The sequence below is a fragment of the Chanodichthys erythropterus genome, chromosome 12 (assembly GCF_024489055.1).
Source record: "Chanodichthys erythropterus isolate Z2021 chromosome 12, ASM2448905v1, whole genome shotgun sequence".
Classification (NCBI taxonomy): Eukaryota; Metazoa; Chordata; class Actinopteri; order Cypriniformes; family Xenocyprididae; genus Chanodichthys; species Chanodichthys erythropterus.
Window position 1 is genome coordinate 9,104,600 of NC_090232.1, and position 25,815 is coordinate 9,130,414.

At 38.8% G+C, this 25,815-nt stretch overlaps 2 protein-coding genes across 2 annotated transcripts in view; one reads left to right on the plus strand and one right to left on the minus strand.

Annotated features, from left to right (window-relative positions):
- Window positions 1-2,789: 2,789 nt before the first annotated feature.
- Window positions 2,790-11,007, minus strand: syngr3b (synaptogyrin 3b). Its single transcript, XM_067403951.1, has 4 exons — window positions 10,875-11,007; window positions 9,171-9,405; window positions 6,431-6,576; window positions 2,790-4,190 (listed from the first exon to the last, which is right to left on the minus strand). The coding sequence occupies exons 1-4, from the start codon at window positions 10,974-10,976 to the stop codon at window positions 3,972-3,974; spliced, it is 702 nt and encodes a 233-aa protein (XP_067260052.1). The 5' UTR covers window positions 10,977-11,007; the 3' UTR covers window positions 2,790-3,971.
- A 3,914-nt stretch (window positions 11,008-14,921) lies between these two features.
- myo15ab (myosin XVAb) overlaps window positions 14,922-25,815 on the plus strand; it is a 59,094-nt gene continuing 48,200 nt past the window's right edge. Inside the window, 6 exon segments of the mRNA XM_067402745.1 lie at window positions 14,922-21,410; window positions 22,102-22,184; window positions 22,269-22,332; window positions 22,450-22,559; window positions 23,472-23,546; window positions 23,633-23,723. Of these exon segments, the coding sequence (XP_067258846.1) occupies window positions 14,922-21,410; window positions 22,102-22,184; window positions 22,269-22,332; window positions 22,450-22,559; window positions 23,472-23,546; window positions 23,633-23,723 (6,912 nt within the window).

Genomic DNA, 25,815 nt, shown 5'->3' on the forward strand with positions numbered 1-25,815 from the left:
GAATGGGAGAAAGTGTAACGCGCAATATGGTGGAATAAATCCTGCTTTCTAAATAAGAGCCAATCGCCGACTGGTAAAGTCATCGCGTCACTTCAGTGGCCGTTAGAATCACCGGTTTCTATAGAAACAGTCAGACGCGCGCCTCCAAAGAGACGCGCATTTAGGTCTGCGCATGCGCATTAGCTTGATCCTACCTGAAAAATAGTTTGTTTTTTTTGTTTTTTTGTCATGATTCAAGCGTTTAGAAACTAAATTTATGAGCCGGTTGTTGTTAGATTTCATTGGTGATTTCAAATATGAAATTTAATCATAAGGTTGGCGAACAATTTTGGAGAATTTGATGTTTCCCCATTCAAAGAGATTGCATGATGCCCAGGATGCCCGAGAGGCGTTTCAAAGATGGCCGCCGAGTGAAATGACTTGTCTTAGAGTCAGCATTACAAGTAATCAGATTACTTTTAAGTAACTATTAAAGTAACACAATACTTTCTTTTCTTTTTTTTTTTAAAAAAAAAAAAAAAAAAAAAAAAAAAACAAGCAAGCCCAGCCCTACCCAGGTAAGAAAAAAGTAACAATGCATTACTTTCCAAAAAAGTAATCTTATGCAATTAGTTACTTTAATGCAGTATAACACATTACTTTTTAAACGAACTTTCCCCAACACAGGTAACAGCTTTGCAGATATTGCCTAAACTAATCTTTAACATGGGTTTAGCTGGTTTGGGTCCAGATGTTGGTTTGTAGCTTTACAGTAAATATGTCCCTTAAATTAACCCCCCCCCCAAAAAAAAAAAAAAAAAAAAAAAAAAAGGTTTACATTTGAAACTAGCTACTCTGAATGCTGTGAATTTTAGTTAATAGTATATTAAATATAAAATAGCTCTCTGTCTGAAGAACTTGACAGAGAAAAAAAGTAACAGGATGCCAGTTTGTACCCTATTTGTGGAGAATTCCATCCCCAAACTTCACTTGCAAGCTTTGTGTTAACACTTATTCATAGCTGGTTTTTGAAACACACACATTCGTTTACTGTACCATATAATATATTTGAAATGAACCAAAAAAGCACCAGATAATGTCTGTGTGTTGACCTGGTAATAATAGCATGTATATCAACCTGACTGTATCTTTCCCTTATTTCTGTTTGTTTTTCTTATGGCATAATAAAGCACACTACTAAGGGAGACACTGTACTATAAATCTGGGCGGCAAATTCATGAATACACCTGTAAACGTTTTATAAATTCAAGTTTCTTGTTAAGGGCTTTTATGGCCTTTAGCTTTCTGGAAAAGTCTGCATATTAAACTGGATTAATGGAAATGATTTAATAGCTTAAACCTAAAACACAGTTTTGTGTAGTTTTGACTGTGATCCAGAGTGAATTTGAGCACAATTACTGAGACACAGCAACGGCTTCAAACAATTGTTTAATTATAAAAGTTTTTTTTTTTTTTTTTTTTTTTGTATGTTATTTTACTGTTATTTATATTATATTATTTATTCATATTTTCAATAAGCTTTTATTTTATAGGGTTTTTTTGGGTTTATTTTTTTCAGTTTTAGTAATTTTAGTACTTTGTCTTAATCATATTGCCAAAACTTTTTTTTTTTTTTTTTATTTGAAGGTTTTTCATGTAATATTTTATTTTATTTCAGCATCAGCTGGATTTGCACAAAAGTTGATTCTGAAAGATGATGGGTCAATACCAACATCTATACTACAGTTCCCAGATGAGCAGCTGTACAACAATTTATAGATGATCATGACGGAACATACTAATCTATAAGTTGAATAAAGCTTACTCCACAACTACATAAATTCATCAACTATCCATTCAGAGATGTCCTGTTGCATTCTAAAAGATGTAACTTCCTCCTGAGTCTCTCCATCTGTGTCTGACTCAGGTTCGAACATAAGGCTGAACACCGTTACTGACAATTTCTGACATTTTGGCTGTGTGAGATTCTCCAGTTTTGTTGTTGTTGAGTATCCTGTAGTGTAAAGGATATGGGGGGTATAGATAAATGGACATGGGGGGTATTTTAAGCTGAAACTTCACAGACACATTCTAGGGACACCAGAGACTTGTATTACATCTCACGTTGCAATTACAACACTGGCCATGAAAAGTTGATTGACTTGTACAGTCAATTTACAGCCTACTCAAAAATTTAAGGCAGAAACTGAACTTAAGTATTTAAGTTTACAGTGTAAAAATCCTTTTCTGGCATCTTTGCATGTGTTATTGACTACATTTTTAAACATGAACTTAACAGATACATCTATTTATTTGTGATTTTGAAAAATGTCTTTTTATTTTGAATTAATATATTAATAATTGATTGATTTTACTTTTAAGTGACACTCAGTCCTACATAAACTTTTTCGAAGTTGTAAGTAAAACAAAGATTCAGAACTAAAAACTAAAACGTAAACTATTAAACATTTCTGTTCATTGAAAAAAAAACCTGAAAAAAACAACAACAAACAAAACAAAAACAAAATTAAACTGAAAAATTAGAAATGTGCCAGGCACATAAACTGAAATAAGTTGAAGAAATACAATTATTAACTGGAAATAAATAAAAACTAAAACTGAAATACAAATAAATTAAACCTAAATAGCAACATTTAAAAAGAAAACAAATAACATGACTCATTAAATGCTCATTATTATTTCAAAATTCTCTTATTATTTACTCACCATAATGTCATTCCAAAATTTATGCTGTTATTTATTCCTATGGAACAAAATTTAGTCTTTTTTTAAATGTATTTCGGGTTTGTAACGTCAGGAGGAACATGAATCACAGCACACAATCATGGCATCCAGCAGTCTGGTTCACTTTACAGGCTCATCTTTATTCAGGACCTCATGGTACTGTATATGTCACCTTAAAGACTTTGATAACCACTGTAACTTCTTCCATTAACAAAATATAACAGTTACCTCTCTGCTTCAGGGGGAATTTGTGGCATTTTATCATATCATGCAATTAGACGGAATTAGAGCAAGCACACACATTCCACCCACACACACACACACACACTTACACACATATGCACAAGTATGCTTGTTAAAGTAAACAGTCTATTCCAGTAATCTCAGTTATCTCATCTGGAATGTGTCCGACTGCTCCTAAAGTCCATCATCAAACACACACACACACTGAGAGAGACAGAGACACACACTCATTTGCTCATTCTCTGACCATTTCTCATTATCTCTCTCTCTCTTGATAGTGACATAAGTACTTTTAAAATCAAAATTTGCTAATTCATTCTTAACAAAAACATATTTTGACACAAATGACGTGGACAGCACTGGTTTAACAGCAGTAAACATTGATGTGATGTATCGTTTGGTGCAGTTGTCAATCAGCTAAGCCAAGATGCTATTTAATAATCAGAAACACAAAAAAATAATAAAGTATAATGTATTTTCTTTATCATACTTAAAGGTGCACTATCTTTTGCAACTGGAAAAAACTCTTACCTTTTATTCTTTTTCATTATAATAATTTATATTATTTAAATAATATAAAAAATTATCATTTTATAATCGGTCACAAATTTTTTTTACCATGGCAAAAGTGACCAAAAGCATTACCTAGTGCACCTTTAATTATTTTTCATTTCTTTAGATAAATAGTAATGATAATAAAATGCTTTACCAAATAAATAGCACATTGTGGTTTTGACAATAATTCATTGCTGACTGTAAATGTAAAACGTTTGGGTAGGCAATGACAATCAATGTCCCAAAACATCCACTTCTGCTCAAGTTAACGTGAGACTACATTATCATTTAATTCTGTATTATAGTGCGGACTACAGAGGTGAGCATCTTCCCCCAGCCACCTTGTTACTAAAATGCGATACGATACAATACATTTAGCTAACACTGACGGCAGTCTATACTCAGTCCTTTAGCGCTGCTATATTCCTTGTCTTCTGATTGGTTGTGGATTAAAACGCAGGCGGGATATTGTATCCAGGGGGGCGGGTCTCCACGGTCTCGATGAGCGGTGGACTCTGGTAAGCGTTGACGGGGATGGTAGTCTGACCGATTACATCATTGGAGGGGTACGGCTGCTTGGGTGCCTGGCCGTCCACGGGCTCGGTGGAGAACAGTGTCATGTCTGTACCGAGCAGGAACCTCTGAACAGCACACACCGTAAGGCCCGCCTAGTCAGGATAAGCAGGATTAAGCATATTAGTCATGTTAGTGAGAAAGAAAACCAAGCTTTTGAGGTGTCAAGCATAGTAGCAAGAGTTAGTTGGAATGCTTGAGTTAATCAAGTTTCAGTATAAACATAAAAGAACAATGTTTTTTGACTAGATCTAGAAGTAGAAGTGCATTCTTAAAGGTGCAATGTGTAAAATTAGGAAGGATCTATTGACAGAAATGCAATATAATATACATAACTATATTTTCAGTGGTGCATAAAGACCTTACATAATGAACCGTTATGTTTTTATTAGCTTAGAATGAGCCATTTCTGTCTCATACCCCCTCCATGTCAAGTCGCCATTATGCGCCGGTGTTGTGCCTAATTTCGACCCCCTGCCAGATTATTACCCCCCTAGTATTGGTAGGTTTAGGAGTAGGTGTGGGGGACGGGTTAGGATTAGGCAATCAAGTTGCGACTTCAACAAGGGGGGTAATAATTTGGCAGGGGGTTGAAATTCGGCACAACACCGGCATGTTTCTACAGCAGCCCTAAACGGACAAACAATTAACAGAGCACATTTAGTCACTATGTTGTTGTTCTTCTAAATTGTTCATGTTTTTAGAGGCAGCTTGCATCGTCATTACGTTGAATATGCACACAGGCTACTCTCTTCCGTCTCAGACGACAACATCTTTGTCTTGTGTCGGCCAGACGGCCACTGTAGCTTCTCCGAAAGGGAGGGGTGCGAGGGATGTGCACCGTTAGTTGCAGTTTGCAACCTCACCGCTAGATGCCGCTAAAATTTACAAATTGCACCTTTAAGGCATGTTCACACAAAGAATAAGTATAAAGATATCTATAACAATAACTACATTAGTGTCCACACCAGCGGACAATATCGTTCTGTTTATTATAAGCGCACGCTGAAGTTTTGTCTACTGCCGCCTTAAATGCTTGAGCTCTTTTAAGCAGGATGGATTCTGATTGGCTGTCAGGGTGTTTTTTCGTTCTAAGTTTTTAAAGTGATTCCAACAAAATTGTTCCTCTGTGTCGCTATCGTTATAGACTCTGCTATTCTTTTATATTTAGAATGATTTTTAGAACTATATTTTTAACATTATCGTTATAGTTAGTTACCATGGTGTGAACGGGCCTTTATAGCTGTCATTGACTTTAATCAGAGTAGACAATATAGGATAGAAGTACAGCCTGTATTGTTGTGTACCTGAAAATCATTCAGGTCTATTTAAAAAAGTTAAAGGGGGAAGCTTTTTTTAAAGCTTTTTCAGCAATCATAATGTGTCATGAAGCATGCTATCATCATACATGGATATACCATGACCAAATGTCTACATGTACACTACGGTTCAAATGTTTGGGGTGATTTTTTTTATATTTTTGCTCTCTTATGCTCAGCATGGCTGCATGTATTTAATATTTAATTTTTTAAAAGTGATATTGTCAAATATTATTACAATTTAAAAAATAACTGTTTTTTTTTTATTATTATTTTAATAGACTTTAAAATGTAATCTATTCCTGTAATGTCAAAGCTGTCAATAGCCATTACTCACATTCATCCTTTAGAAATAATTTGAATAGGCTAAGATGGTGCTAAAGAATCTTTTCTTATTATTGCCAATGTTGTGCTGCTTAATTTTTTGGTGGAAACCATGATACATTTAAAAAAGAAAAAATCTTATTTTTCTTATATTCACGTAGTTTAATAAAGTTTAATTACACTTATTTTACACTATTAATTGATTAATCATCATGTCTATCATTAAAATATGGGTATATTTATAAAACTAGGCATCATAATAATCAGTTCAATAACAATAACATCGGTTCAATAATATGAAATCTTTACAAATTTTAGTACTTGTTTCATTATTATAAATATTTATGACACATTATTCTTGTTTTTTAAGCTTTGTAGATTTATAATGTTTGTTATAAATCTCAGTTATTATAGAGTGGATGCTTTGTATTAACCATATTGATAGCACTTTGTACTACCATCAGACAAGCATAGTTTTGAGTGCACTTGAGAGGATAACATGAAATCTACACTATTGAGAGAGTGTTAGTCTGTTTGGCTAAAAGCCTCTGTTTATCCTCCATAAAGGCAGTGTTCTTAAACCTGTGCAATGCTAGCAGACATAGATACGCCTGAAACACAAACACCAACATTGGCACTCAAATATGAACGTAATTGAGACTGTATGTATCTGAGAGGGTGCGACGTCTTACCCAGGTAAGGATGGAGAAGAAAGAGAAGGCAATAGCTGCTCGTGCTGCGTCTGACGCCTGCTCCAGCGGCAGCTCCTTAGGGGACGTATGGCTCCACTGATTGGCCAAAAAGCAGAATCCTACAAACCAAAGGAACGTCCAAAATCCTAAAGAGAAGAGATGAGAAAATGTGTGTGGGAGAAATAACAAATATTGTCTTAAAAAAAATATTATTGATTTATTTATTTTTTTCCCTGAACATTTTGAGAGCAAACACAATGTTTCACATAAAAAATGAAAAAGCATATTTTAAATTTACTTTGAGTGGTCATCAGTGTACGGAGCCCCTAAAGGGACATGGTGATACAAAAATAAGAGAAGGGAGGAAAAAATTATTTCAAAGCCTTTGAGTTGTCTCGCAAAAGTTTTGCATTTTCCTAGAAAATTTGCATCAGCAAACGCAAAGTTTCTCGAGGGAACGCAAACATTTTGAACACAATGTTCCCTTTCGAATCGGAACTTGTGCTGCTTCCCTATAGCGCCCTCTAGGAGATGCAGCATCTCATTCCCCTTCTCAGGGAACCATGGTTACATGCATTAACTGAGACGTTCCCTTTCGAATGGAAACTCGCACTGCATCCCCTAGAGGGCGCTATGGGGATGCAGCATCTCGTTCTCGTCTCGTCTCGGGGGAACGCAAACATTTTGAGAGTGAACACAAAGTTCCCTTTCGAATGGGAACTTGTATTGCTTCCCCATAGTGCCGTCTAGGACAGTGGTTCCCAAACTGGGGTACGCGTACCCCTGGGGGTACGTGAGGTGACAAAAGGGGGTACGCGAACAAAATGCTGAGTAGTCCATTTAATTCTACCTTAAAATAATATTAAAATCGAGCATGTATTTCTAACTTCCAAAATGACGTAAGTCCAATACATTTAATCAAATTACCTCATCATTTGCATTCAAAAATTACTGTATCCACCACAGACTGTAAAACAAGCAGCATGCAAATGATAAATTACTGTCGTTCTCGACAATGCACCTTTGTAAAAGTAGAGATTTAGCACTTACTCGCATGAAGAACAAATATAGACCCAGATAATAGATTAATTTCGATTTAAGACTCAAACTTTCTCCGATACAAAAACATACCTTGTGTGAGTTCTTGTATTTAATGTTGATAACGAGCAATAATGCAATTGTTCCAAAATATCCACATGACTGCAAACGTGGCATTATTATACAACAGGTCAAAACACAAAACGTACATTTTAAACACACTACTGTCAGTTTTTACTCTATTTTGCAATGAAATAATAGTTAACAAAAACCACAGCAGAACTACAGCACACGTCTGTGTTTCGCGAACAATTGCTTTGAACGAATTGTAAGAGTCAATGATTCAATGATTCATTCACAGCCACTTGCTTCGTTACTGAATGAATGACTCGATGACTAACTCATAAAAACACTGACTTGCTGCCACCTACTGGCGGTTTTAGTTTAATATTTAAAAGTTTTACTTAGTTTTATGATCATTGCATATTTCTCTAATGGACATTTTTTATTTAAAACATTGTTTATTTTATAAAGTTATTCATAAAGCTAAAAAATGCACTGGAAAATCAATTTAGGGGGCAAATATTGTCCCTTAATGGTAAAGGTGTGACTGCAGTCAAAGTGGAAGAGAGGGGGTATGCAGAAGGATGGTAATCCCTTCAGGGGGTACTCCAAGCTAAAAAGTTTGGGAACCACTGCTCTAGGAGATACAGCATCTCATTCCCCTTCTCAGGGAACCATGGATACATGCATTAACTGAGACGTTCCCTTTCGAATGGGAAACTCGCACTGCATCCCCTAGAGGGCGTTATGGGAATTCAGCGCGATAAAGAAACATTTTGAGAGTGACCACAAAGTTCCCTTTCAAATGGGAACTTGTGCTGCTTCCCCATAGCGCCCTCTAGGAGATGCAGCATCTCATTCTCCTTCTCAGGGAACCATGGTTACATGCATTAACTGAGGCGTTCCCTTTCGAATGGAAACTCGCACTGCATCCCCTAGAGGGCGCTATGGGGATGCAGTGTCTCGTTCTCGTCTCGTCTCGGGGGAATGCAAACATTTTGAGAGTAAACGTGAAGTTTCTTGGGGAAACAAACATTTTGAGAGCGAATGCAAAGTGAGCAAATTCAAAGTTTCTCGGGGGAGCACAAACATTTTGAGAGTGAACGCAAAGTTTCAAAGATTCCTGGGGGAAACGCAAATATTTTGAGAACGAACGCAAAGTTTCTGAGGGGAATGCAAAACATTAGCGAGAGAACGCAAAAGCACTAACATATAATTTCTCCTCCCATCTCAAATGGGTGCCTTATCAGTGCCTGTAAATGTACAAGTAAATAAAAATCACTCAGTAGATACTACTGTAACTGCATTAAAATAAACTAATTATCTTCAGACATAAAATCACAGTGATTCATGACTTAGTATTTGGTAACACTTTATTTTAAGGTTCAATTTTAACTATTTGCTTATTAGCTTGCATATTACTAGTATATTGGCTATTTATTAGTACTTATAAAACACATATTAATGCCTTATTCTGAATGACCTTATTCTACATCCCTTCATCCTACCCAATACCTAAACTTGAACACTACAGAAACTAACTATTATTAAGCAGTAAATTAGGAGTTTATTGAGGCAAAAGTTGTAGTTAATAGTGAATATGTGTTCGCCATACTAAAGTTTAACTGAATATTTTTACCTGAAAAAACAATCTCCAACAGCACTGCTCTCTTTCTGTCTTTGACACTGCTGATCTGGGGGAAGTAGACGTCCAGGGCCAGAAAGAAGATGCTGGCTAAGAAAGCCACAATTCCTATAGTGATGCCATAGTTACAGGCGTCTGCGTTCTTATTAAAGACACAGTGCAGTCGCTCGCTGCCCATATTCACATAGCCCTCATTTATTATAGAAGCAAAGACCACCATGGAGAAGATCTGGAGAGAGACAGTGAAAAAAAAAAAGACATGAGTCACAGAAATAGGTCCATAAACTTCATTCCTGATGTTAAATTAATAAAACCTCTTCAATTATTTGCATTCTCAGAAGGCATCAAAGCTTTTCTTCTCTTATATTATACATGCTAAATGGAAGTGACACATCATTCTCTTTACCGATGCCGTGCAGTGCTATGCATTTCCCCAGAAAGAATTTCATTTACACCTCAGGGAGAAAATGTGGCTAATTCACACTAATGCAACAAATCACACACTCAAACACACCAAAAAGTGTGTGTGTTGGAGTAACAGTAAGAGAAAATCAGTAACAATGATCAGGAATCATGGTGCCATGTGCTATTTTTGGCAATGAAACTCCATATACTGACGCATACATCACATCACACAGTCGTCATAGAAACAGTTGCAGCTGCTTTGGTTATTGGCTGGCTGGATGAAACATTGTTAAAGGAAGAAGCAACATCCAACATGCCTCTAGGAAGCTCTTTTGTTGGTGAAACAGGTTGATTCATTCATTAAATAACATGCCTTGAATTAAATCAGATTAAAAAAATGTTACAGTGTATGGAGTTTTTTTTTTTTTTTAATTCAGAACACTGATCTGGTAATTGGTGTGTATTTAGGAACATATCAGTCATCCATGAAGCTAATGTGGTTAGTTCATTTATAGTTATACTGTAAAAGGTCTCTACCTTTAACAAAAGTTTCTGCCAAAACAATACAGTGTATGTACAGTATATATTCCTGTAATACAGCTTTGATAACTTGGTCTTAGTTCCTACTGTTAGCCTATAAAAAGAAAAATAAGAAAAATCATGTCTCTTAGTGTTTTAATGAGATCTGGCATTAATATTCTGTGATTTTCAGTTTTAAAACAGCATGTACAAAACACCATCAATCAGACCATGTAAACAAACCAAGTGGAAACAAGACATTTAAAGGTGAACCAATGACTTTACAGTTTGGTAGAGACATCAGCATATGCACAGTGTCTTCCTCTGATCTTTCATATTATTTAATAAGAATGAAGGAATGAAGATCTTACGAGGTATCTTTTTCATGAAATAGGCTATTACCCTTCTTTTTTATTAATCATATTATTATAAAAGTCGCGTATTTATCACCAAATTTTAAGAATGACCCAAATATTGCAACCAGTGGCACTACAGCCATTTAAAAAACTGCGCGCACGCGCTGCGTGCGTCACTACCACAGCAACATCTGACGCGCGTCCACGTATAGAAGATAGCATCCTATAATAACACCCAATCATTAAATTACATGACTAAAAACGCTCTTAAAGTAATACAAATTGTCAAAAAATAAAAAATATATAACGAGTGGTGGAAAATCAACCCGTTAAAATAATCGTTCGACCATTAAAAGCGGAACATAAACGGCAATGCATAATCTGCCAATCATAATTCATAGAAGACTGCTGTTCTTACCCATGCCAGCACTCTTAGGATTGTCTGTGGTTGTTTGACGAACGCAAGCAGATCAAAGGCCGAACCGGCTCGGCCCGCACCAAACGAGCCCGCTCCATCCATCCTCCCAACAGTGTAACGCGCTGACTGCTGCTGCTGCTGTGCGATACTCTGCGGAAGAGGAGAGCTGAGCGCGTTCACGGGAGCCTGCCGTGCACACCCATAGTCGAGCGCGCGCCTGTCAGTGTTAAATAATGGTGGGGATTTTGATTCATCTCGGTGACTCGAATCTTTTGAATCAGTTCACCGAAAAGATTCATTAACCTGCAGTTTCCTGTATATATCGTTCGGCAGGAACGTTAGATGGCAACACGGTGTACCGTGAGAGCGATTGGATTCAAAAGCATAGCTCTCTAGCCGGTCTCGTGGTACTTTGATGGCATTTATTTCCACATTTACAACAAGTGTAAATCTTAAACTCTTTTTCATGCAACAGCTTGCATACAGTATTCAAGCTGCTACTGTACTGTAGCCTATAATCGAGGTATAATCGAACCATAGTGACAGCGACTAAAGTGCTTATCAAAGATGGCGTCTTCCACAAGTATAATCGACTCGACGTAATAACAAACAGACATTTTGAAGTTTTTTTTGGATCACACAGGCCACAAAACAAATGAAAGCAGCTCAGGTAAAAGACAGCGACTGTTCTAAGATGTCATACAGTTCATATGTGACAGCAAAGTTTACAGTAACATTATACTTCACAATGTTCTTGTAAGGGGTTCGCTCAAAATACAGTTCCCAGCCAACTCTCATTAATAAAATGGTTATTGAACGTACTGTATGTGGCACACAAAACAGCACTAAACATAATCTGGTGTTGTATTCTGAAATGTAGATGTTTAATAGTTTACTAAATCGATTCATAAAGCCATTAGACTCATTCAGGACCAAAAGTCTAATACAAAAATACTAAGAGACTTCATTTACTTGGATTTAGTTACATATGTTCTGTGAAAGAATGTTCCGTGAACTATTTTATAAGCAAATGTAACATTCAACAGAAATATAATAATTTATAGCGAATATGCTTATAATTTGTACAAAAAATAAGAGCTGAAGAGTGTTTAGGTTCATAAGCCTTTTCCCCACAGATGATAGGCTTGATAATTTATCAGATTTATCATTTTATCCTCTATTTTGTCACCTGCTGCCTGGCATAATTTATCGAGCTATAGAGATAACAATAATAGCCTAAATAAATTATGAGTTCTAACAATGTCCTCATGTCATCAGTCACATTTACATATTCATAATTCTTCCTCTCACTGACTCTGCTTCAATGACAGATAAACCGACACTGCTCTCATTCAGTAAGTCATCAGTATGGATCACATAAAAATTAAAATAGAATAGAAAAATATATTTTTCCTAAGCTAAATATTAGTTCTAGTTCTGAGCTAAAGTTTATTAGATAATTCATTAACATTTATTTATTTATTGTCATGGGTTTGTTTGACATTTTTTAGAGGTTTAGTTAAGTTAAACATTGTTATTAGAGTAATAATGTTAATTTTGCTGGCAAATGATCACCCCGACCCTATAGCACAAACAGTTTGAGGAATGGGTGGATGAATGTTAATTGTTAAAAAATATTTTTAAAAAACAGAACAAGTTTAAGCCTGAAAACTGGTTGACTTTTGAATCTAATTTCAAATGACTATAAGTAAATAAAAAAATAAAAAAAACTGGTATGGTTTTTACAATTAAGATGTATGTATTATTTGATTAATTAAAGTGCACTGCAATCTAAAATATGAAACAGACAACTGAAAATGTTTTTAGGCATATACCATTGTACTCCATATGGTGGCAGTATAACATACTGAAAAGCATTTCAATTATAGGCCTGCCCTACAGCATCGTGATTAGGTATGGTGCCTCCAAAAAGCATTTTGACAATTAAGCACCTCTTAAATAGGTGAATAGTTTTCCATTGCATTCATTGATTTTCAATTGCAAATAATGTCATGTTTACATTTATTTTAGAATTGAATGTATGTACACTCTCTGTACAGTACAAAATGTTTAAGGCATGCAAGTCATAATGATTCTTTACTGAATTAGTTATAAAGTTGCAAATTAAGCTAAAGAGTTGTTGCTTCCATTTGAAGCCACTAAAAGTTGAAACCATTCTTCTATTAATCTTTAATTCTCTCTTTCTCTCTCTCATAGATGTCAGTAGGTCACCAAAGGGAACCCAAGGGAACTCTAAGGTTTGGTCTTAATTGTACACACACTCTCACGAACATACACCCATATGCTCATTTAAGATAATTATCATTATTCACCTTTGCACTTACTCCAATTGGGGACGAAGCCACTACATTTTTAATCACTGAAATTAGAGTGTGTCAGTGTGGACTTTAGCTTTTAAGTAGTTCTTAGATGCCAGGTAACACCAGTTCTTGGCGCTGACCTGGTCACTTCTACGGTTACAACCTTACGTCAATATTTTTAATTACTCCTGTGCGAGTGCTCCAGTGACACTTTGATTGTTAGTGATCATGTATGAAATATTCAACTGCTAATTAGTAACCTATAAATCAGCAAGTCATTACTTTTCAGTCCTCAACAGGTTGTGTATCTGTATCATTGAAAGTGAATTACCATCAAATGAGGAATAGCCTAATTATCACTATCTCGACAAACGTATTTGGATCTGGTCCAGAACTGTTTATTAAATACTCTTGATATATTGATTGTTCTAACAGGTGCATGAAATAAATGTTGCATTATATTTAAATATTTTTTTATTAAAACACATGCATTTATATTCTCTATACATCTCGATGCAAAAATAAAACAAAAAGATAGATTCGATTTTTTTTTTTTCTAAACCTCATCCCCCTTCATGGCTAACCAAATCAAAGGTTATCATGGACCAACTTTGGCCCACGGGCCAAAAGAAATTTGTTTTGTGTGTGTGTGTGTGTGTGTTTGCAAATTTCTCTGAAACAAATCACTTCTAATCATATTATTTTTAGCATGTTTTATCATTTTTGTTTATCTTGTTTTGAACTCAAAATCACTTAACCATTTATTGCACTTAACCGTTATTAAGGGTAATTCTGGTTTAAACAGATGTAACCAAATTTTAAGTTTATGCTATTTTCTTCAAATTTTGAGTGAGTGTATCCATATAACAAGTTAGTTCACAGTTGCATTCATGCCTGCATTCACCACCATAGATTTGTGTGTGTGTGTGTCTGACAGTGTGACAGTGTGTGTGCAAGCTTGTGTAGTAACAGGCCTCTGTGCTTACATTATTTATGCTGGAATGAGACCCAAGCTTAAGTTACACCAAGGCAAGTAGAGCTGACAAATTAAGGTTTCTTCTACAGCGCTGCAACAGAACTAAAAACCTGACTCACAACCTCTCACTTACACAGACACACAGTCCTTGTCTGAGTCACTCATGGATGGCATATCATAGTTGATGACTGCATGTGCTGGAATTATTTGTTTGTTCATTTGCAGAGAAGTACAGGTAGGTGTGCCTCTCTATCTTGATGATCACCAGAAGAAGAGAAGAGGAGTGTGTGAGTGCATGTAAGGTTATAGAAACATACAGACGTACCTCAACAGAGGATCTCTATCTAAGAACATCTACTAGAGGGATCCTTTTTGTAGACCACATCTGGTGCTGTGGCATTTGGAACCATGTGAACAGAGATTTATACGTCTCTCTGTGTTGAATTCATCTATGACAGTACTGAGAAGAGACAAAGTGAACTCACCTACAGGTAAGACTATTTTCTTCCTTTATTATCCTTAAATACAGAGAATTTAGAAAAGATAATGAAGTGTGTATTATATATGATCCTATATTGTTTAATGTTGGTTTTGTAAAAAAAGGAAATCATTTTAGTATAATTTTCAGTGTTTAAATGTTATTTGTACAAAGCAGTTGTTTTAAATTGTTACTTTTGTTTGTGTTTAATCAAATTTTTATTTGTCATTTGGCAGAAAGGCGGTAGACTAGAATGGTATTAGAAGGATAAAATGCCACCCAAAAAAGACTTAAAATCAGCAGCCAAGAAAGGAGGAAAACCTGAACCAGAAAAAAGCAAACCAAAGGAAGAAGAAAAGAAAGGAAAAGATGACAAAAAAGGAGCAAAAGATGACAAGAAGGCTGGAAAAGATGACAAGAAGGCAGGAAAGGATGATAAGAAGAAAGGAAAAGAAGAACCACCCAAGGGTAAAGGGAAAGATGATGGTAAGAAGGGAAAGGATAAAGGCAAAGGAAAGAAAGAGGTTATTGAATCTGATGAGGGCTCAGATGCTGAGTTGATGGATGAAGATTTGAGCGAGGAGGATGAGGATGAAGAGTCAGATGCAGGCAAAAGAAAGCGTGGTGGTGGAAAAGATGCTAAAGGTAAAACTGCAAAGGGAAAGTCCAAATCTAGACAGCCTGATTCTGATGAAGATGAGGATGACGAAGATGATGAAGATGATGATGAAGAAGACGAGGACGAAAGTGAAGAGGAGGATAGGAAAGGAAAGAAGAAATCAAAAGATCATCATAAATCTAAAGCTGAGGAAGATGGAAAGAAGAAGAAAGCAAAAAAGAAGGAAGAGCCTCCACCTGAACCACCACCTGAAGAGAAAAAGAAAAGAGGACTCAAAAATACCTCAAAACTCTTTATGAGGTTCTCTGGATTTAAGAAAAGGAAGAGCTCAAAGAAGCGACTTAAGAGCACTTCCAAGCTGTTTCTTGGACTTGGCAAAAGGAAGAATCGTTTGCTTAGGAAAAAAAGGAGGAAATCTCTCTTGAGAAATGCTCCAAAGTTCATGCTGCGTTTTAAAAACAGCAAAAAGAAGAAAAAGGAGAAGGAAAAAAAGGATCCATCAGGGCCGAAACCAACCTATATGCTTATTAAATTAGGCGGCAATTCTAAAGCAGAGGAGAAGAAACCGGGATTTTTTAAAGGGCTTTTTGGGAAAAAGAATGCAGGGGATGGGACTGGTTTTAAATATAGGGGTCAATTATTAGGTAAGATTGCTGGGGCAACAAACTGGCTGACCAAGAGGTTCCTCTCCGTTAAGGGGCGTCAGAATGAAAAGGGTGATGCCTGGAGCCGGAAAAACAACAAAAAATATCCATTTTCTGCTGACAGTCGCCAAGCTAGCATCCGAGCTCCTCCAGGGTATCACAATTATGGATATGAACATGACACTGGAGGAAATGATTATAATAATCAGAGCAGGGTGGATAGGGGTGCATTTCACAGACAGTCAATCCAGAGGAATTCTAACAGGTATAATGAACAGTATGGCCACATGCAGGGACACTCTTCGTTTCCACAGCAATACACACAATATGAGGAACCAAATAACTATTATGAAATGGAATCACATGATCAAGGCTATTATGAGTTGCAGGATGAATACTATGACCCTCACACAGCCATGCAGGATGATGGTGAATTTTATGATGATGGCATGGACTACAATGACCCCTATGGAGCGCAGGAGCAGATGGGCAATTACCCACAGGAAATGGGCTACTATAGTCAACAGCATCCACTGGATCCATATTTCGATGATGGCATTGAGTACTATGATGATAGTCAGTATCCAATGGGGAACAGCTATGATCAATATGGGAATGAAATGGATCTGTATTCCCAGGCTGAGTTTGGATATTATGATGATCTTCAGGGGTTCTATGGTGACCCATATGAAGTTGAAATATCAGGTGATCCATATATGGATGCTTATGAGGATTATGGTGATCTTTATTTTCAGGATTATCAGGTTAATTACAGTGAATCAGATGTTGATCCATATCTGCAATCTTCCTACAATATGTATGATCCATATAGTTATCCAGTGCAAGACATAATGGAAGGTGAAGAAGCTTATGGAATGTATGGTGAGAAGTATGGGGATTTTTCTGTGGAGCCTATGCCCTTTCACGGAGACATGCAGTTCAGAGTCCCAAGACCACAGGTTAAGCTTTTTGGTAAGGAAAGGATTGATGTTGAGCTTCCTCCTTTGCCTCCACAATATGATTTTGAAGAAATGTCAGACATACAGTATGAAAATTATGCATATATACCTGGAGCCTCAATGAATGATGGTTTTTCACAGGCAATGCATCAGCAAGAAATGTTTCATCCCACAATGCCTCAAGTGCCCACACCAACAGCCATGCTAATTAAGCAAGCAAATAATCCACAGGGATATGTCAGTCAACATATGTCACATATGGCCCAAGCTGGTGGTTTTCCACCATCTCCCACACCAAGTAGGAGGTCAGTAGCAGGGATGGCCTCCCCTCTGCATAGGCCTATGTCAGCCATGGTACCCATGGAACCCATGGCAAGTTTTGGAGAGCCGGTAATGCAAGTAAGACGTTCCCCTGTACCTATACGCAGACCAAGCCCCCATGCCTCCCCACAGCTATCCATGCATCCTGCTGGTCCACTCCCCATGAGAAGAAGCCAATCCCCACAGCCCTCTGTGCGTGGCATTGGAGGCATGGGAGCACCTCCATCGCCAAGACTAGCCAGAGGTGTGCCCTCTCCAATAAGTCATGTTCAACACACTCCATCTCCAATTGGACGCAGAATGAGCCCACCTGTTTCTCCAGCACTTTCTAGACGTTTACCACCTCAGGCTCCATTTAGAGAAGGGCCACCCACTTCACCAACAGTCCCTAGACGTTTGCAGCCTCAGGCTCCACTCAGAGAAAGTCCACCTGCTTCACCAACAGTCCGTAGACGTTTGCAGCCTCAGGCATCTTTTAGAGAAGCACCACCATCTCCCCAGCCAATGCCTGGGCGTATGCCCTCACGAGCTCCATCTCTCTATACCAGTCCTCCAGCTTCACCTCGTGCATCCATTCGGAGGAGAAGCCCACCACAGTCCCCTCGTGCCTCAATTAGGAGACCCAGTCCACCCTCTTCACCCTCACAAGTTCATCGTCCATTTGGTGCCAAGAAATTTCAAGCCTCTCCATCTCCACTTAGACGAATAAGTCCTCCTTCTTCCCCTCAGATGGGTATGCGAGCCATGGCCAGTGTTCAGCAGAGGGATCTTCACAGACCACATTCACCATTAATGCCACAAAGAGCATCACCTACTCCCTCTCGAAGAAGTTTTACTGTGGAACCAGGCTCCCAGCAACCAGCAGTGCAAGGTAGATCCCCCTCTCCCACCCTCTCCCGCAGGTCCACTCGCCTTATGAAAGATTCGCCACCTTTTGGGTCCCCTGGAGGTCGACTGCGAGGAAGGGGACGTCCAAACATCCCCATGGGAGCTGTAAAACCGTATCCTGGCCGAGGGGGTCATTCTGGAACTCCAACACAAAATGTACGGCCATTTAGATCATCTATACGTAGTAACAGGTCCATTATGCAACAGGACTTCACAGCCTCCCCACAACTCTCAGGTCATCATATTGGGAGAGGCATAAGGGAACAAAGTCGTTTCAATCCTCCAGGAACACCCAATGCAATGAGAAACCCACAGAGACCCATTGGTCGTGGCCGTCCACTCATGGCCAGACAGTCACTTAGGCGTGCACCAGGCATGATGCCCCCTTCACCACAGTTTTCTCAAAAACACATGCCCCCTCCATCTCCTCAGCCTTCCATTAGACATCTCTCCAGACCAGCCTCTCCTCATCCATCTATCATACATGGTTCCCCATTACCAATGCGTCCCAGTTCTCCTAGGGCTCTGCCTACTTCTGTACTTTCTGGTCCTCCAGTATATGATGCTTCATTTGCATCTCCTTTTCCCATTGGTGCAGAGCCGATCCCTGTAGAATTTGATCAGGTTAGTGGTGTACCTCAGTCACCAATGCTTTCAAGTGCCCTTCAAAATCAAAGGGTCCATAATGCAAGCTATACTTCACAATTCCAACAGCCTATGTCGCCGTATGCTACTGAGATCATTAATGTTCCACAGGTTCCTGGTCAACCACCTTCACCAGTTTCCTCCTTTGCCCAGCAAAACCCAAATCTAAGCCATGCTGCACAGTTCTCCCAATTGCAACCAGTACAATCACCATATAATCCTGAAATGGTTGCACTGGATCAGCATACAGCAGAGATGGCATCTCCACTTTTGTCAAATGCCTTACAAAATACTCAGCTCAGACAAGCTTCTTACATGTCGCCCTTGCAAAGGCCAGGTTCACCTTATGCTCCTGAAGTGGCTCAGTTTGGTGAGATCCCTGAACAACCATCTTTCTCTTCCCCATATGTTCCTCAAATGGAAGCATTTGAACAAGTTCCAGGTCAGCCAGCATCACCTTTGCTGTCCAATGCAATTCACAATCCACAACTTCATAATGCATCATACAGATCATCCCTTCAGATGCCACATTCACCCTATACTCAGGTGGAAGCAGGCTATGATTACATTGAAGAGCCAGGTGCTACCCCCCTTCTCTCTAATGCTCTTCAAAATTCAAATGTCCGCAATGCTTCCTACCGAACACATTTACGTCGCAGGGGATCCCGTGCTCCCCCTGGCTATAGTCCAAGAGGATCTCCAGTTCTTTCAACAGCTTTGCAGAACCAAAATATTCGTAAAGCATCATACCGAGGACCTGTTCAGGGAATGGTCTCCCCTTATGCACCTGTGTCAGGTTTTAGTCAGGACCCTAGGAAATCTCCTTATCTGTCTGATGCACTCCACAACCCCCAACTTCATGCTGCCACTTACCGATTGCCTGATGGGACATTAGTATATGGTAATCAAGGACTAAATGTAAACTCTTCCCCAGTGCTTATGGATGCAATTGGAAATCCCCAGCTCCAGAATGCTTCATATAGACTTCCTGCTGGGTCCGTAATAGGCATGGACCCACGACAGCAACAGTCTTACTCACCACACCTCTCAAATGCTTTGCAGAACCAAAACATAAGAAATGCCTCATATAGACTTCCAGATGGAACAATAATATACCCAGACTCTCATTTACAGCAACCTTCTTCTCCAAACTTGTCCAGTGCCTTACAGAATTCAAATCTGAGAAATGCAACTTATAGACTTCCAGATGGAACTCTTGTAACAGCAGGACAACAACGGCAAACCTCACCAAACCTGTCACATGCACTTCAGAATGACAATATTAAGAAAGCATCATATAGACTGCCAGATGGGACAATAATAGTGACTGATCAGCCAATGGAACCAACATCTCCAAATCTAGCCAATGCACTCCAAAACCAAAACATTAGAAAAGCAACTTACAGATTGCCGGACGGCACATTAATAGCAACAGATCAGCCAATGCAACCAACATCTCCAAATCTAGCCAATGCACTCCAAAACCAAAACATTAGAAAAGCAACTTACAGATTGCCGGACGGCACATTAATAACAACAGATCAGCTAATGCAACCAGCATCTCCAAATCTAGCCAATGCACTACAAAACCAAAACATTAGAAATGCAACTTACAGATTGCCGGACGGCACATTAATAACAACAGATCAGCTAATGCAACCAACATCTCCAAATCTAGCCAATGCACTCCAAAACCAAAACGTTAGAAATGCAACTTACAGATTGCCGGACGGCACATTCATAACAACAGACTATGGGCAATCCAAACCTACTTCCCCAAATTTATCAGCGGCACTTCAGAACCAACAAATGAGAAAAGCCAGCTATCGTTTGCCTGATGGGTCAATTATAAGTGGACCAAGTTATGAAGTTAAGTCTCCAAATTTGGCAAGCGCGCTTCGGAATCAGGATATTCGTAATGCTACCTACAGGTTACCTGATGGCTCCATAATAAGTGCTGATGCAAGTTATAAACCTACAGCCCCAACTTTATTCTCTGCCATAAGAAATGATGATCTGAGAAATGTCTCCTATAGGCTTCCAGATGGATCTGTTATTTCACAAGCTTTATATAGACCAAGAAGTCCAAACATTGCAAATGCCTTACAGAATGAACACATTCGCGGGGCCACTTACCAGCTACCAGATGGATCTGTTATTTCAGTAGATCCTCGAAAACATAAAAGTCCAAATCTATCACAGGCACTTCTAAATCAAAATCTCTGCAATATCAAATACAGATTACCTGATGGATCAGTCCTCACTCAAGGATTTGCAGTTCCCACTTCGCCACAATTACTGGATGCTCTAAAGAATCCTAACCTGAAGAATGCCTCTTACCAACTACCTTCAGGGATCTCGAACTATATGATATCCTCTGGGCAAGTGATTATTGGGCCAGATGGCCGTTATGCTGTGGTTCCACCACGGCGGAAAGGTCCAGGTGGGCCAGAAGAGCACTGGGCTCAGAATGCCAGAGAGGGGCAAACAGCAGAGGACCTGTGGGCTGCAGAAAAAGTCTTGCCTCATGATACAGTACAGAACCTCTTCAAATGGTCTATGTATCGTGATGAGAAAATGATGGAATTCCTTACCCCCCCACCCGCTGGTCTTAGGCCAGGGGAAACAGAGCTGCACTGGGTACCAGATCGTGAAGGGGAGCCAAAAGGACAGTGGTATGACAAGGTAAATCACTTTAGACATAATACTTTAATCTTTACATGTAAGACTTATTTATTCAACTAATGGTAAGAGCAGTTATCAAATGCATTGTATTTTCTCTGCCCCAGAGACACTAACTCTATGTCATGCTTTCATTTTCTTCTCTTCTCTTGGTCAAATTTTGCTGTTGTACATATTAATTTGGAAACATATAAATACAGGATAACATTGTGAGATGCCTCTCTTCACTGAAATGCAACAGTGAATTCATGATTTTGCTTTGGGATCATATTTATACCATTTGCTAAAACGTTTATATCTGAATGTTTATATTAAGAAGGAACAAACAGTTTAATTTGAGTAGTAATGTTGTCAAGTAGACAGTGATGCAGTTGTCAGATCTAACAAGTCTATTAGGCTTTGAGCCTTAACAAAAAGTCCAGCCAAGCTCACCTATCTTCATCAGGTTTAAGCTGCAGTCCGCAACTACATCGGATGTCAGATGAGATTTACAAGGCCGATTATAACTCCTCTCAGGTTACCTTGCTGACCAGTGATAATCATCTCTGCATTATTATAGTGCGGCACTGGAATAGACAACTTGACCTAGAAGATATTCTCTAATGTAATTTAATGAATTGAAAATGACATCTCAAATTTCTTTGAATGTTCTCAGATTGCTTTTTTTTTCTGAACACAAGTATATTTCAAACAGATGTATTCTATAAGGAGCCTGCCTACTGTCAGCTACAGAGTGAAAAGAGAAGGGGATGGAGTTGAGGACATGACACAAATGGAGTACGTCAAAATAAATATACATGGTATATATGTAAAGTGTATCATTAGTTTCAAAATAAAACATTCTTCCTCCATTTCTTGCAGAGAGCTTACTGAGAAAGCAGTATTGATAAACATGAAGACTCGCTTTGACCAAGAGCTTATTTATGTGAGTCTTGCATTCATGTCCCAGTAAGCATATACCAAATGTCTTATATTACTTTACTTTTATTCAAATCCCTTGTGAACCTAACTACATTATCAATTTCCTTTGTCTTCTAAGCAGACATACATTGGCAGTATTCTGGTATCTGTGAATCCATACCAGCTATTTAACATCTATGGCACAGATATGGTTCTGCAGTATGAGGGCCATGGCTTGGGAGATAACCCACCGTGAGTCACAACAACACAATCACAACATTCCTCAACAAATTTTCTTGTTTGTTAACCTTTTAAAAGGAGAAGAAATGGGTTCCCATATCTTTCATTATTATTTGTATTTAAGCGCAACTTCATGTGTCCTGGTAGAAGCTTGCCCAGTTAGACAGATGGCATGCTTTCATGCTCAAAAACCATGAACAAAACTACACAAGACCCAGGCATTAAGGATTTTATAAAGATTTGTAATGTTACAAAAGATGTCTATTTCAAATAAATGCTTTTCTTTTGACCTTTCTATTTATCAAAGAATCCTTAAAGGGATAGTTCACCCAAAAATGAAAATTTGATGTTTCTCTGCTTACCCCCAGGGCATCCAATATGTAGATGACTTTGTTTCTTCAGTAGAACACAAATGATGATTTTTAACTCCAACCGTTGCAGTCGTATAATGCATGGCAAGGGGAACTTCGTCTATAAGAGTAAAAAAAAACATGCACAGACAAATCCAAATTTTACCCTGCGGCTCTTGACGACACATTGATGTCCTAAGACACGAAACGATCGGTTTGTGTGAGAAACAGTACAGTTTCATAAACAGTATTTATATAATTTTTTTGCCTCTAAAACACCACTATGTCCAACTGCGTTCAGCATCCGATTAGTGAGGTCAGAAAACACTGTATACTGTTATAAGTTAATGTAGCCTTGGTGACCATATCGACTTATTTTAAAAAGATAATATCTTACTGACCCCAAACTTTTGAATGGTAGTGTACATTTAAAAAATGAGAAAGAAGGGGAGAGAAAATTAAGATTTTAATTTTAAGATTTTATCCTCCGTCCCTTTACAATAATTTGTGTTTATTGTTAGCTCCAAAAATGTACAGTATGTAGAACTGCTCTCTTATACATGTTTGTTTTCAGTCATCTCTTTGCCATTGCAAACATTGCCTACACAACAATGATGGACGACAAGCGAAACCAGTGCATCATTATCAGGTCAGGTGAAAGTATGTGTGTGTCATTTGCAGAGGATGTGGAAGTGTGTATATATTATTGCATGTCTATGTAATGTTGTATTGCAGTGGTGAAAGTGGTTCTGGAAAGACAGAGGCGACAAAACTGGTTCTGAGGTACCTCACTGCTATTCACCATAAGAGGAACATTACACAACAGGTACGTGTGTAGGACTATAAAGTATACACTGAATTTTATTCATAGACAATAATCACCCGCATACACCTCCGTACACTTGCTGGGATTTTGCCAGGTAGCATATGTTATTGGATCAACATCCTTGTTGGCCCTGGAACAACTTTCAGTTTTTAGGGATAAGAAACGGGATCGAGTTGGGGCTTGGGTAGCACTTTTTTTTACCTAGCGTTTAATTTCCTTCTGATTTTAAGGGTAGTTAATGGTTAGAATTATCAATAGAGTTAGGGAAGGTTAGGGTTGTTATTGTTAACTCACTTGGACATTGTTAATACCTTTCATTAATTAAAATAAATCTGAAAAACTTAGAAATGTTGCAACAATATTGCAAACAAAATTTGCAATAAAATGAATTAATAAAAATAAAAATACATTAAAGAGGTCCCTGATTATGATTTCACTTTTTTACTTTAGTTAGTATGTAATGTTGCTGTTTGAGCATTAACAACATCTGCAAAGTTACAACGCTCAAAGTTCAGTGCAAAGGGAGACAGAACAGAAATCGTTACAACAAGGACTTCAACAAATGGCTGGTAGGGACTACAACAAGCTTCTTCCTGGGTTGGTGACGTCACAAACCCCAAAATTTACTTAAACACACAACAAAGGGGTTGAGGCCATGTTGGGCTGCTTTAGAGAAGAGGAAGAGTTGTTGTAGTAGAGTGTTGTTACCATGCGGTCATTTTGCACCAGACTGCTTCACTAACGAGGGTCAATTCAATGCTGGATTTGCACAAAAGATTAAAATGACATGCTAGTTGAAGAGTTGAATCAACTCCACAGCAACTACATAAATGTATCCACTAACCATTCGGAAACGTCCAGATGCATTCTAAAAGTTGTAACTTCTTCCTGAGTCTCTCCATCAGTGTCCGACTCCGGTTTGAACAATGTAAGGCTGAACACCGTTACTGACAATCATCACTTTGACTGCGTGAGATTGTCCGGCTTTGTTGTTGTTGTTGCTCTTCTGGAAATGGGGCCGGGAGCAGCAGCTCATTTGCATTCAAAGGGACACACACAAACAGTGTGTTCCCTTTCGTGGGAACTATCGACACTGCGTGAAACGCATTGGGAACCTTCTGCGTGATATCGTCATTGAAGCACTCCTGTATCCAACCAATCGTGTAACGAGACGTCAGAGACGGGTGACGTCACGGACCAGGAAACTATAAAGCATGCCCGGCTGCAGAGAACACTAGCTTCTGCTATCTTCAGCAAGCGCTCCATGTTATCCCGTGTGTCTTATTTAGTGTTTGTCTGTCTTATTATCATCCCTGATTTCACTCTTTGTCTGAGGACAAGAGTTTCAGCAACACTTGTGTATATTGTTACCGCTGTCTGTGCGTCTTATTTAGTGTTTGTTTGTCGTCTCTTTGTCTGAGGACAAGAGTTCCACAACACTGTATATATACACAAAGAAAGACACAATATATATAAATAATGGCGGAAGGCAAACAGTTCAGGAAGTGTGCATCTCCCTGCACTCGATTTATTCCTGACGGGGACACTCACGATATGTGTTTAGTTTGCCTGGGGGTTGAGCACGCGCAGGCAGCTCTCGAGGGAGCTGTCTGCGTGCACTGTGAGAAGCTCACCCTTAGAGTGTTGAGATCTCGCCGGGCACTCTTTGACAAGAGAGAGGGTGCCTCGGTCGGTGTTCCCCGCGGATCGGGTCCCGCTGCTGCTGAGGCGGAGCGGAGACTCCATTCGTGGGGTTCACAGATGGATCTGGCAGCGGGGGTTGAGACGGGCTCCGCCCTATCTCTCCCTTTAGCTGCCAGACCCAATGTCTCTCCTGCCGTGGTGGAAGCACGCCCTGCGGTTTCTTCCCCTCGGGGAGAGACATCGGCGCTTCATCTATCTTCATCTGAGGATGTTGATGTGATGAGCGTCGACGCAGGGGAAGAGGGACCGCCATCCTCTTCCCCCGCATATGAGGAGCTCTTAGGGGTAGTGACCAGAGCTGTAGACAAGTTAAATATCAGTTGGTGGTTACGCGGCGATGCCCCGGGTTGAAGAGACGCTCGCGGGCTATCTCTCGCCTGAGTCGGCA

Coding starts and splice junctions, on each gene's coding strand:
- syngr3b (XM_067403951.1), bottom strand. CDS start 10,976: ATGGATGGAGCGGGCTCGTTTGGTGCGGGCCGAGCCGGTTCGGCCTTT. Junction 9,406..10,874: donor TCCTAAGAGTGCTGGCATGG/GTAAGAACAGCA, acceptor GTCTCTCTCCAG/ATCTTCTCCATGGTGGTCTT. Junction 6,577..9,170: donor GTTGGAGATTGTTTTTTCAG/GTAAAAATATTC, acceptor TCTTCTCTTTAG/GATTTTGGACGTTCCTTTGG.